This window comes from Pseudophryne corroboree, chromosome 10, assembly GCF_028390025.1.
Source record: "Pseudophryne corroboree isolate aPseCor3 chromosome 10, aPseCor3.hap2, whole genome shotgun sequence".
Classification (NCBI taxonomy): domain Eukaryota; kingdom Metazoa; phylum Chordata; class Amphibia; order Anura; family Myobatrachidae; genus Pseudophryne; species Pseudophryne corroboree.
This window is the reverse complement of record NC_086453.1, coordinates 374,500,206-374,514,575: the sequence shown is the minus strand read 5'-3', so window position 1 is coordinate 374,514,575 and position 14,370 is coordinate 374,500,206. Positions and strand designations below refer to the sequence as shown.

General features: G+C 48.2%; 1 protein-coding gene across 9 annotated transcripts in view; it reads right to left on the bottom strand.

The window, feature by feature from the left end:
• The window catches only part of PKNOX2 (PBX/knotted 1 homeobox 2), a 581,048-nt gene that overhangs the window by 67,524 nt on the left and 499,154 nt on the right, over nt 1-14,370 (bottom strand). For all 9 annotated transcript variants that reach the window (XM_063943776.1, XM_063943772.1, XM_063943775.1 and 6 more), the window contains 2 exons: nt 7,838-7,970; nt 4,447-4,544 (listed from right to left, as the gene is read on the bottom strand). In XM_063943776.1, the coding sequence (XP_063799846.1) occupies nt 4,447-4,544; nt 7,838-7,970 (231 nt within the window). The remainder of the gene's footprint in view (nt 1-4,446; nt 4,545-7,837; nt 7,971-14,370) is intronic.

The following is a 14,370-nucleotide window of genomic DNA, read 5'->3' as shown; positions in this document are numbered from 1 at the left end:
TTTATTCCTTGTACTAAGCTACCGAAACTTTATGACGCCTTATAACTAAAAGGATAGTAACAATAAAAATTATTGAAACTGGTTAAACAGGATGACAACAGCGAACTATTACACACCTGCCTAATGTCACAGGCCCTCATTCCGAGTTGTTCGCTCGCTAGCTGCTTTTAGCAGCATTGCACACGCTAGGCCGCCGCCCTCTGGGAGTGTATCTTAGCTTAGTAGAATAGCGAATGAAAGATTAGCAGAATTGCTACTAAATAATTCCTTGCAGTTTCTGAGTAGCTCCAGACCTACTCACAGATTGCGATCAGCTCAGTCCGTTTAGTTCCTGGTTTGACGTCACAAACATGCCCTGCGTTCGGCCAGCCACTCCCCCGTTTCTCCAGATACTCCCGCGTTTTTCCCTGGCACGCCTGCGTTTTTTAGCACACTCCCGGAAAACGCTCTGTTACCACCCAGAAACGCCCCTTTCCTGTCAATCACTCACCGATCAGCAGTGCGACTGAAAATCGTCCTACGAACACCCACAAAACTGCTAAGTTTTCAGTTAAATAACTTAGCGCATGCGCGCTGCGTACCATGCGCATGCGCATTTAGCAGCGAATCGCAGCATAGCGAAAATCGGCAACGAGCGAACAACTCGGAATGACCCCCATAGTAAGCAATGGCAAAGAAGGGGGATTGACCTCAACCAGAGTGGGCGTGGCTTACGCAGACCTAGGAGGTGTGGCTTAGAAGCTCAGCACATGTAGCGGATATGTTAAAAAGCTGTGTATGTGTGTAAAGGTGGGGACCATGGGGGGGAGGGGGGGGGGGGGGGCACCCAGCGCAATCAATCAGATGATTTGCTCAGGCCTGACTTGGAAACAGCCGACACTTGGATAGAGTGGATCTGTGCCCTACATATATAAAGATGGTCTGATTCACTGGTTTAAAAACCCCAGAAGCCATCAGTCTTGAGACATGGACATAACCCCCACGAGGTGCGCAAGTGTAGCCCTTTATAAATGTTCCTCTCATTCTCCCCGAAAATCAGAAGTACCAAAATCTCTGGCCCATAAGTACTGAAACATTGCCAGGGAGGGGAGAGCTTATTCCTCCTGTGGCCTAAACCCTGCCTACTTCTGCTCCACAGAGGACAGGACCATTGAAAGGTGAAGCCTTCAAAGCCCTTCCAGACTTAGGGGAACATTTACTAAGCAGTGATAAGAGCGGAGAAGTGAGCCAGTGGAGAATTTGCCCACGGCAACCAATCAGCACTGAAGTAACATCTATAATTTGCATACTATAAAATGATACAGAGCTGCTGATTGGTTGATGGGGCCACTTCTCCGCTCTTATCACTGCTTAGTAAATGTCCCCTTATCTACCCTCTAGGTCCAGGCAGAACATCTAGAGGACGGATAGAGGCGTTTGTTGGAACATACGGAAACTTTCTGTATCTGTAATTTCCTCCCCTCTCACACATGTCTGATATAGGAAACTTCGTACATGGGCCCTCATTCCGAGTTGTTCGCTCGCAAGGCGATTTTAGCAGTATTGCACACGCTTAGCCGCCGCCTACTGGGAGTGAATCTTAGCTTCTTAAAATTGCGAACGAAAGATTTGCAATATTGCGATTACACATCTCGTAGCAGTTTCAGAGTAGCTTCAGACTTACTCGGCATCTGCGATCAGTTCAGTGCTTATCGTTCCTGGTTTGACGTCACAAACACACCCAGCGTTCGCCCAGACACTCCTCCGTTTCTTCAGCCACTCCCGCGTTTTTTCCGGAAACGGTAGCGTTTTTTCCCACACGCCCATAAAACGGCCTGTTTCCGCCCAGTAACACCCATTTCCTGTCAATCACACTACGATCGCCTGAGCGAAGAAAAAGCCGTGAGTAAAAATCCAAACTTCATAGCAAATTTACTTGGCGCAGTCGCAGTGCGGACATTGTGCATGCGCACTAAGCGGAAAAACGCTGCGATGCGAAGAAATTTTCCGAGCGAACGACTCGGAATGACCTCCATGGTACACGAGTAATTACACAATGTTATGAAATGGTCGCTGGTATATTTGCTTCACTACTATATACTAAAAATCCTTAGTGCTATAAAACAGAGAAATACTGTAGAACATCCAAATCAGCCAATGACAAACCAGGACCCAGACGGGTAACACAGCATACAGTTCATACAAGGCAGTAGGGAAATATAACACACACTTCAGAGGATCACCGCACCCATAATACAAGTTGTCTTACACAATATGGCTTCTTAATAACCTTCATAGACATCAGAGTGCCAGTTTGCATATTGGGGGTCATTCCGAGTTGTTCGCTCGCTAGCAGTTTTTAGCAGCCGTGCAAACGCTATGCCGCCGCCCACTGGGAGTGTATTTTAGCTTAGCAGAAGTGCGAACGAAAGGATCGCAGAGCGTCGGCAAAATAATTTTGTGCAGTTTCAGAGTAGCTCAAAACCTACTCAGCGCTTGCAATCACTTCAGACTGTTCAGTACCGGATTTGACGTCACAAATACACCCTGCATTCTCCCAGCCACGCCTGCGTTTTTCCGAACACTCCCTGAAAACAGTCAGTTGACACCCAGAAACGCCCTCTTCCTGTCAATCACTCTGCGGCCAGCAGTGCGACTGAAAAGCTTCGCTAGACCCTGTGTGATACTACATCGTTCGTTGTAATAGTACGCCGCGCGTGCACATTGCGCCGCATGCACAGAAGTGCCGTTTTTTTCCTCATCGCTGCACAGCGAACAAATGCAGCTAGCGATCAACTCGGAATGACCACCATTATGACAGCAAACATCCTGTAGAGATCAGACCCGAGCGTATCTTAGTGATATTGGGTCGGATGTAATACAATGCGAGACGGCCGGAGCTCCAACATATCGGCTGACCTCGTACGTTTTTTTTTTAAGGCAAAAATCATTCACAATGCACAAATAACCGGGTTTTGCCTTATAAATAATTGGCGCTTTAAAAAACACGTACGAGGCCGGCCGAAATCTCGGAGCTCCAGCTGTCTCGCACTGCATTACAGCCGGTCCGATGCTGCTATCGCACTTCCCCAGTATCACAACTTCTTCCTGTCTGACAATCTCCTAAAACTCATGCGCACATCAGAGTAAATGGTTTGTCATTTAGTATCCGAGACTTAGACAGGGAACAGAGAAAGGCAACAGCGCGTCTATTACGGAGCACTTGGCGTACAACAAAACCCACTTTACTGCATTGTAGCACTACAGATTCAGACTCAGTCGCACACAGATAACAAGGGCAGGAAGTAATAAAGTCCATGTACGGCGGCTGTGCGCGATACAGCTGAACTTGGACTTTGTTTAAAGGGATAATCATGTACAAGCAGTAGTTTGGCATTGTACACGATTGCCCCTTCAAAAAAAAAAAAAGTCAGAGTTTCGGCTGGTATCCCGCAACGCCGCTAGATTTTGACTTCATTACATCCCAGCCCAAGTGTCTCATGTCAAAGTATTCAGTGCGGTCTCGTAAAGCGGCTTTGTTGTATCACACTGCGATTAAGAGGCACAATCCAGCACAAAAGACGCTCCAGTGGCACTGAGAATGGATGTTTGGCACTACTGCGGCAATAGTGTATGTGACACATCTGTACAGCACTTTATATCTATAGAGACACTAACAACAACACATTTATAATCATTTCTGCCTTTTTTTCTGATTAAAATTAGAATATCCCCAGCACGGGCTCAGGAGTGAGTAACATGTGTCTCAGCATAGTCATTAACGGGGGCTGTACCGTCCTGCGGAGCACAAGTTTTTGCACTAAGAAGAAATTTGGGATAAACTCATTAGACCATTACAAGGGTATACAAATATATGGCACTCACCCGAACACTAATTTATAGGGCATATATCACATTTCATATAGATATGGAACCATACCATCCCCAGATATCCAGCAGCAAACACAATGTCGCTCTATCTGGTTGCCACCGGCAACTTCGTGTAAGTCAAAAAAAAAATTGTCTGTCGGTGGGGGCAGTTCTGTGGGTTATAGATGCGATGGTGCTTGGAAACCTGCATATACGTGGTCAGTAGGCTACAGGAGGGAGTTATCAAGCATGGGGGGCGGCTTCGTAGAAAACTCTTGACATTAAGGGGGACATTTACTATGCAGTGATAAGAGTGGAGAAGTGAGCCAGTGGAGAAGTTGCCCATGGCAACCAATCAGCACTGAAGTAACATCTTTAATTTGCATACTATAAAATGATACAGAGCTGCTGATTGGTTGATGGGGCAACTTCTCCACCGGCTCACTTTTCCGCTCTTATCACTGCTTAGTGAATGTCCCCCTAAGTTCCCAATCAGCATTCTGAAAACGGATACGGCTACTGTTACTGGGAAGTCTGAGGTTGGAGTCACCAACCAACCCCCCACCCACAGCGCACACATTCCCAATGAAAACTCACCTGTGCATTCTGTATCTGTATTGCTCCCTGTGGGATCGCTTGAGTTACTACTTGTCCCTGGGATGTTACCATGGCAACAGGTTGGTAAAGTGCACCACCTATAAAACACAGGAGTAACCATGAAGTCACATAAACAGACCAATATAATTTCACACACCACCGACATTAATGTAGCAATGTTATTATAGTTGCCCCTAGGTAGGTACCAGTAATAGTATCATAAGAAATACCAAATCCACCACTAGAGATTATCAGGATATTAGAAATCATATTGGAGGCCAATGAGCCTACAACAGGCGGCTCCCAAACTGTGGGGAGATACACCAAACCTTCCAAAGAGTGGACAAGTTGCCCATAGCAACAAATACACTTCTACCTATTATTTTTTGGAATGTACTTGGTATATGCTATCTAGAAACTGGTTGCTACGGGCACCTTCTCCACTCTTTAGAAGATTTAATACATTCCCCCTGTATGCAACGTCAGCCTGGGGCCCTACAGTCCGCGTGCAGAGGTGCCGCAGTCTGGTGGCCTGGGGCCCTACAGTCCACGTGCAGAGGTGCTGCAGTCAGGTGGCCTGGAGCCCTACAGTCCACGCGCAGAGGTGCCGCAGTCAGGTGGCCTGGGGCCCTACAGTCCACGTGCAGAGGTGCCGCAGTCAGGTGGCCTGGAGCCCTACAGTCCACGTGCAGAGGTGCCGCAGTCAGGTGGCCTGGGGCCCTACAGTCCACGTGCAGAGGTGTCGCAGTCAGGTGACCTGGGGCCAGCATATCTGTAGGCTGCGTTTAGCCATAGAGAGGCAACTTACACAGACTGCACTGCTTAGTGTGTACCTGTGCGTCTGACCCTCTCCTGCATCTGATCCCATATACCAAGAGGCCTGGGCCCAGGTAAATAGTAACCCGCCTTCCCCCTCTCTGCGCCCCTGCTAGGGATTACCGATCCACCAATACATCTAAGGCAGGCATGTCCAAACTGCGGCCCTCCAGCTGTTGTGAAACTACATATCCCAGCATGCCCTGACACAGTTTTTCTGTCAGAGAATGCTAAAGCTGTGTCAGGGCATGCTGGGATGTGCAGTTTCTCAACAGCTGGAGGGCCGCAGTTTGGACATGCCTGCTCTAGGTCATCGCAGCACTGCCATATAGCCTTGTACTGTATAATGTAGGAGAACTGCACTGTGACGTCCGAGGGCCTTATAGCTAGGGAACACATTACCACACACATCACGGTGAACGCTTGCATGTTGGCGGAAAACTTTTTGTGCAGGTCAGTGCAAGCGCGCAAAATCCATTGCGGATACCCATCAGTATGGTATATAGGGTTGTGGCCAGCAAGGGGTTAGTATAAACACATGAAAAATGTTCTGGACCAATAACACGACTGATTGTACGTTGCCCACAGACTCATCCCTTCCATAGTAATAATAATTCTGTGCAGTGTTTATTCAGCCTCTGACATTATCTCCCACCTGCTGCTCTGTGTGGGAAGGGCGAGTGACGGCCAGCAATCCATACTGATGGAATGGAGACAGATATTAGACAGAGCGTCCTCAGCGCAGTACCGCTACACCCCGGGAACATGTCATGTTATCACTAATACCATGCTGCATTTACTGAACATGACACGTAATCAAGTAGTAATTTCCCTCTGCAGAAAGCACAATCAGCAGACACAGAGTCACTAGAACCGCAGCTGGATCACACCCATCCCATTTGCTTGCACGGATGATGTTGTGATTTTAAATGCAGCCATTATGTAAAGAAATAGTGGGCTCGGAGGGGTTAAAATGTTCCCTGAGGGATCCGGATCTCACGCTCATGAATAATACATCCACACTGTGACATGTTTGTATCATTTCTCCTTTCCTCCGGGAACACAAGAACAGTAAATAGAGAGAGCAGTGAGTGGGGAAGACAGTCACTCACAGCAACACAGATAAACTTTTACTGACAGTTCCCACAGACGCAGTCAGGTAGTGCCTACACGGAGCCCAAAGAGACTGTCACCCAGAGACCACAGACGCCGTCACCCAGAGACCACAGGCGCCGTCACCCAGAGTCCACAGACGCCGTCACCCAGAGTCCACAGACGCCGTCACCCAGAGACCACAGGCGCCGTCACCCAGAGTCCACAGACGCCGTCACCCAGAGACCACTGGCGCCGTCACCCAGAGACCACAGGCGCCGTCACCCAGAGACCACAGGCGCCGTCACCCAGAGACCACAGGCGCCGTCACCCAGAGACCACAGGCGCAGTCACCCAGAGACCACAGGCGCCGTCACCCAGAGACCACAGGCGCAGTCACCCAGAGACCACAGACGCCGTCACCCAGAGATCACAAACGCCGTCACCCAGAGATCACAGGCGCCGTCACCCAGAGACCACAGACGCCGTCACCCAGAGACCACAGACGCCGTCACCCAGAGACCACAGGCGCCGTCACCCAGAGACCACAGGCGCCGTCACCCAGACACCACAGGCGCCGTTACCCAGAGACCACAGACGCCGTCACCCAGAGACCACAGGTGCTGTCACCCAGAGACCACAGGCGCCGTCACCCAGAGACCACAAACGCTGTCACCCAGAGACCACAGGCACCTTCACCCAGAGACCACAAATGCTGTCACCCAGAGACCACAGGTGCTGTCACGCAGAGACCACAGGCGCTGTCACCCAGAGACCATAGGCGCTGTCACCCAGAGACCACAGGTGCCGACACCCAGAGACCACAGGTGCCGACACCCAGAGACCACATGTGCCGTCACCCAGAGACCACATGTGCCGTCACCCAGATACCACAGACGCTGTCACCCAGAGACCACAGGTGCCGTCACCCAGAGACCACAGATGCCGTCACCCAGAGACCACAGACGCCGTCACCCAGAGACCACAGACGCCGTCACCCAGAGACCACAGACGCCGTCACCCAGAGACCACAGACGCCGTCACCCAGAGACCACAGACGCCGTCACCCAGAGACCACAGACGTTGTCAGTCAGTGTTTACACCTGAAGCCTACAGACACCGTCAACCAACGACCAAAGTACACACTTTGAGACAACAATACTGTGATCCTGTGCCCACATAAGCTGTCAGCCAGCATCCATAGACACGGTCATCTAGAGACCACAGATGTGGTCAGTCAGTGACTACACTTGTAACCCACAGACACTGTCAATCAGAGCCCACAGACAGTCACACGGTGCCACCCACAAACACACTCATGATGACAGAGCCCACTGAACTATATGTAAAGGCCCATTTATTCACTGAAACCCTTATTACAGAGTTGCTGTAGAACACACATTATAGTGTTAGAAGGGACAACATCCTGCAATATGTGCAATCCCACCAGTACAATATGTCATTTCAGATTCACATTTCCCACCTGACACAACCTGCGATGAGTTGACGGTTGTCATGGCGAGACTGTTTTGCTGTAAAGCGGAGGACGGCAGAACAATTCCTTGCGGGTTATTGGATAAACCAGTCATTGAGTTGGGAGAACTTTGCAACAGATCCTAAAATGACAAGCAAGAGAAAGAGTTTTCTACAGATCCCACAGTGATAAACCGCCTGCGAGTGTCACAATAATCCCGGACTTATCTCTATAATGACAATGCTCCCATGTAATTCACCGACACCCCTGATGTCAACCATGCAGAGCGGACACCCAGAAAATAAGTGTTGGTAGGGCTGTGAGGCCCAAGTTCCTCAAGGAACCAGGAATGAGGTGTGTAGTAGTAACCCAGCGTCTGAAAGGATGAAACACACTCCTCATCCAACCAGAATCCACATTCACCATACAGTATAAACGTGCATGTAATTCTGCCTGCTATTCAATTCCAGTAGTGAAAAGTTCTCACCTCTACCCGCTGGCACCAAGTGGCTGGAACCTGGTAATTGATCGGGATCGCCCTCCTCTAAAGGATAGAGAGAAGGTGCGCTGGTTGTATAAAGGTGTACAACTCTACATGTAGATAATTAGTTGAGACGCACTTATTGTTTTAAGTGGTAAGATTTTAGTATTCTATTAGGGATGCGGTCAAGATCCCGCCGGACAGAATCCCGGCGGTCGAAATACCGACGCCGGAATCCCGACCACACAATCCCGACAGGCGTGGCGAGCGAAGCGATCCCGCAAGGGGCTGCGTTTTACGCTCACCACCCCTGTCGGAATTGTGTGGTCGGGATTCCGGCGACGGTATTTCGACCGCCGAGATCCCGTCCAGCGGGATTTAGTACTGATCCCTTCTATTACTCCATTACTGTATACGGTAGCACTATCTGTACGCATTCTGCACTTAATAGGCAAGAGGTATTAGAAGGCTCCCACATGAGATAGGCACGGGAATATTTACACTCTATTTCTGTCTGCAGCGTATTGTCAGATCAAAGCTTCGCAGTGACAACTTCTTCACGTTTAATTACACACATGAAATGCCAATACGCTGCGCTGAAACTGTATAACTGGCTGATTAACTTTGTATCTGGCGCAGACACCAGATGATTTCACAAAGAAATCAGGGCATCCTACTTATACAGTGCTGGCAGGGCAGGGCTCCAGGATAGCACGCGGATAAGCAGGAGATGGTGAAGTCTGTGCTTCATATCATTGGTCAATTCTAGGTCTCCAGGTCACCAAACTCTATCTGTTTTTACCATCTGTAACCCCGCAGGAGGAGGTAATTACATTAACTCTTACAGCTCAATGATCCCTGGACGGAGGTAATTATCACATACAGGTTTCTTTTATATGCCGGAAAGGATGAAAGTGCTGACTTGTGATGCACTCAATCACTGTAATTGAGACTGTGATTGAAAAACCTCTGAACAATCTAGCAATGGATGGTCATTTTATATCAGACACGGAAAAGGTACACGTTGGTTGAACTATGGTGAAAGAAAAAAAAAGTACAGATGCTGCACCTAGGTGCACCAAGGTTTATTAGCATAAGACTTTCATCTATTGTTCTCGGCTGCAATACAATACAGAGAGAACAATACACCAGGGGATTAAGTCATTACAGCAGGGGATTAAGTCCGACTGCCCTGGCTCAATTAAAACTATTCTAATTCCAAGATAAAGATGGCTTCATCTGTACAATAAAATAGGAAGCGTGGAGATTACTTGCATCCTTGCTTCCCACGTCAAGGTGTGTACAGCCAGATCCGGCACCAATACTAAAGTCAGTCATATTGGGAATATGCAGAGCATTGGCCCTCATTCCGAGTTGTTCGCTCGTTGCCGAGTTTCGCTATATTGCGATTAGTCGCTTACTGCGCATGCGCAAGGTTCGCAGAGCACATGCGCTTAGTTATTTTACTCAAAAGTTAGGTATTTTACTCACGGCATAACGAGATTTTTTCTTCGTTCTGGAGATCGGAGTGTGATTGACAGGAAGTGGGTGTTTCTGGGCGGAAACTGGCCGTTTTATGGGTGTGTGCGGAAAAACGCTGCCGTTTCTGGGAAAAACGCGGGAGTGTCTGGAGAAACGGGGGAGTGTCTGGGCGAACGCTGGGTGTGTTTGTGACGTCAAACCAGGAACGAAACTGACTGAACTGATCGCAGTGTAGGAGTAAGTCTCAAGCTACTCAGAAACTGCTAAGAAATTTCTATTCGCAATTCTGCTAATCTTTCGTTCGCAATTCTGCTATGCTAAGATTCACTCCCAGAGGGCGGCGGCCTAGCGTGTGCAATGCTGCTAAAAGCAGCTAGCGAGCGAACAACTCGGAATGAGGGCCAATGTCTCTTGACAAGACTAATAATAGGCAGAGTCATATCTGCACTAAGACTACCGATCCGGTGGCCAAACTACTACGGAAAGCCAAATTTTGCCCCAAGCCAAAGTACAAGGCCACATCGGATGGCATATCTTCTGCCAAGACTAATGTGCAGCGGTAACACTGGTGACACATGTAATATGCACACCATACCTTGTGCCACGACCAGCATTTATTATTATTATTACATTTTATTTAGAAGACGCCACGAGTGTTTCGCAGCGCCGTACAAAGGACAGTACAGGGAGACAAAACTTAGCATTACAGTAAATAAATAACAAAACCCTGACAAATAACAAATCTGGCCACAAGCAAATGTACAAAACCATACTACATGCCACGTCTGGTGCCAGGACTAAAATGCAGAGTCACAGACTAATATGGGGAGCTGTATCTGGGCCAAGACTAATACGCAGAGCCATATCTTGTGCCTAAACTAATATGCTGATTTTAAAAGAGTAGTATGCAAAGCTATCACTGATGTGATACATACTTACCTGTAGAACTGACCTCTCTAGCTTTCCCATCATGTCAGCAATTACTCCATGTGCTGCAGCCAGGTCCCCGGCCTCACCGCATCATTTGCTGCCAGCAGTGTTCTGCTCTAACCTCTGGCAGGAAACTTAGGCTCAGGGTAGGAGAGGAGTGAGGACAGCTATAAGACAATGGCCCTCATTCCGAGTTGTTCGCTCGCTAGCAGATTTTAGCAGCATTGCACACGCTAGGCCGCCGCCCTCTGGGAGTGAATCTTAGCTTAGCAGAATTGCGAATAGAAAATTCTTAGCAGTTTCTGAGTAGCTCGAGACTTACTCCTACACTGTGATCAGTTCAGCCCGTTTCGTTCCTGGTTTGACGTCACAAACACGCCCTGCGTTCGGCCAGCCACTCCCCCGTTTCTCCAGACACTCCCACGTTTTATTCTGGCACGCCTGCGTTTTTCCGCACACTCCCAGAAAACGGTCAGTTTCCGCCCAGAAACACCCACTTCCTGTCAATCACACTCGATGGAAATTCTTCGTTTGGACGTGAGTAAATCTACTAAGTTTTGTGCTAAAATACTTAGCGCATGCGCACTGCGTACGATGCACATGCGCATTTTTGCCTTAATCGCTCCGTTGCGAAAATCGGCAACGAGCGAACAACTCGGAATGACCCCCTATGTCTGCTTCATCCAATAACTTAGGCACAGGGTAGGAGAGGAGTGAGGACAGCTATAAGACAATGTCTGCATCATCCAATAACTTAGGCACAGGGTAGGAGAGGAGTGAGGACAGCTATAAGACAATGCCTGCGTCATCCAATAACTTAGGCACAGGGTAGGAGAGGAGTGAGGACAGCTATAAGACAATGCCTGCGTCATACAATAACTTAGATTCAGGGTAGGAGAGGAGTGAGGACAGCTATAAGACAATGCCTGCGTCATCCAATAACTTAGGCACAGGGTAGGAGAGGAGTGAGGACAGCTATAAGACAATGCCTGCATCATCTAATAACTTAGGCACAGGGTAGGAGAGGAGTGAGGACAGCTATAAGACAATGCCTGCGTCATACAATAACTTAGGCACAGGGTAGGAGAGGAGTGAGGACAGCTATAAGACAATGTCTGCGTCATCCAATAACTTAGATTCAGGGTAGGAGAGGAGTGAGGACAGCTATAAGACAAAGTCTGCATCATCCAATAACTTAGGCTCAGGGTAGGAGAGGAGTGAGGACAGCTATAAGACAATGCCTGCGTCATCCAATAACTTAGGCTCAGGGTAGGAGAGGAGTGAGGACAGCTATAAGACAATGCCTGCGTCATCCAATAACTTAGGCACAGGGTAGGAGAGGAGTGAGAACAGCTATAAGACAATGCCTGCTTCATCCAATAACTTAGCTCAGGGTAGGAGAGGAGTGAGAACAGCTATAAGACAATGCCTGCGTCATCCAATAACTTAGGCACAGGGTAGGAGAGGAGTGAGGACAGCTATAAGACAATGCCTGCGTCATACAATAACTTAGGCACAGGGTATGATAGATGCGAGAAAGGGTTTTGCATTCAGTTTGCATTTGGAAATTGACTATAGGGAAAATTGAACATAAAATCAAATACAAAACTAAATCCCACTCTTAATCGAATCTCGTCATAACATCGGTACTTTCACATAGACAAACATAGGATCCCCTGATTTACTAACATCTGAATTTAAAATTTAACACAAAATCGAACCACAAAAATGACAGGCTAATACAGACAACACTCTGTTCCCTAAACCCTCATTATGATGCCTATAAAAGTAGAGATGACGGACGCTACGCCAATGTTTTTGCAATTAAGTGCATGCGCCAAAGCCTAATAACGATGCAGCACTTACCTTTATGCAGAGGGACTGACAGTCAGGCACCGTTTGTGGGTGTTGATGGGGGTGTGGTGGCAAAAACACAGGGGTGTCACAGTCATTTTTGGGGAGTGTCGCTGGGTGCGCCTGCAAATTAGCACATCATCGATGTGCCCAATTGCAGTTGCAATCACCATAGCGCCTGTCAATGAATCAGGCTAGATACTAATAATACTGTAAAGGTTCCATATGACAGCCCCAAATTACATGACTTTAGATGTTTTTATACATTTTCAAAGAAATCAAGAATAACTTGAGGATCTCTGAACAGGTTTAAAAAAAGGACGCAGTGCAGCTCCGGAGTCTTTGGATTCCCCACTTAGGGGGTCATTCCTAGTTGATCGCTAGCTGAATTTGTTCGCAGCGCAGCGATCAGGCTAAAAAACGGCAGTTCTGCGCATGCGTATGCGGCGCAATGCGCACGCGCGACGTACGGGCACACCGATCGATGTAGTTTCGCACAGGGTCTAGCGATGCATTTCAGTCGCACTGCTGGCCGCAGAGTGATTGACATGAAGTGGGTGTTTCTGGGTGGCAACTGACCATTTTCAGGGAGTGTTCGAAAAAACGCAGACGTGCCAGGAAAAACGCATTCGTGGCTGGGCGAACGCAGGGCGGGTGTGTGACGTCAAATCTGGAACTGAATAGTCTGAAGTGATCGCAAGCGCTGAGTAGGTTTTGAGCTACTCTGAAACTGCACAAACATTTTTTGCAGGCGCTCTGCGATACAACCGTTCGCACTTCTGCTAAGCTAAAATACACTCCCAGTGGGCGGCGGCGGCATAGCGTTAGGGGGCACTGTGTGCGACGATATTGGACCTGTTCTGCACGTGCTCAGAATACATCCTGAGCATCCGCAGGTGCCCCAGAATCGCACACCAGAGCGAGAGAAGCCGCTCTGTGATATATTTGGAGCAACAAGAATAAATGAGAAAGGTTTTTTTTTTTTTTTTTTTTTTTTATACAGGTTGAGTATCCCATATCCAAATATTCCGAAATACAGATTTTTTTGAGTGAGTGTGAGATAGTGAAACCTTTGTTTTCTGATGGCTCAATGTACACAAACTTTATTTAATACACAAAGTTATTAAAAATATTGTATTAAATGACCGTTAGGCTGTGTGTATAAGGTGTATATGAAACATAAATGCATTCTGTGCTTAGACTTAGGTCCCATCACCATGATATCTCATTATGGTATGCAGGGCTGTTTCTAGCCAATTTGGCTCCCAGTGCAAGATTTAAAAATGCGCCCCCCCCCCCCCCCCCCCCATTGACGTTAAAAAAATGCGCCCCCGCATAGATATAAAAAGAAAAAGAATGCGCGCGCCACAGGCGCACGCGCTCCCGGCAAGGGTGTGTGACCTTATTAAAATGGGCGTGGCCTCATCTGATCTCATCATCACGGCCACCTCAGGAAAAAAGTCCCCATTTTACACAGTACGGCAGGCAAGAGTCCCCATTTTACACATTGCGGCAGGCACGTGTCCCCATTTTACACAGTACGGCAGGCACGTGTCCCCATTTTACACATTGCGGCAGGCATGTGTCCCCATTTTACACATTGTGGCAGGCAAGAGTCTCCATTTTACACAGTACAGCAGGCAATAGTCCCCATTTTACACAATATGGCAGGCACGTGCGCCCATTTTACACATTGCGGCAGGCACGTGTCCCCATTTTACACATTGCGGCAGGCACGTGTCCCCATTTTACATAGTATTGCAGGCACGTGTCCCCATTTTACATAGTACTGCAG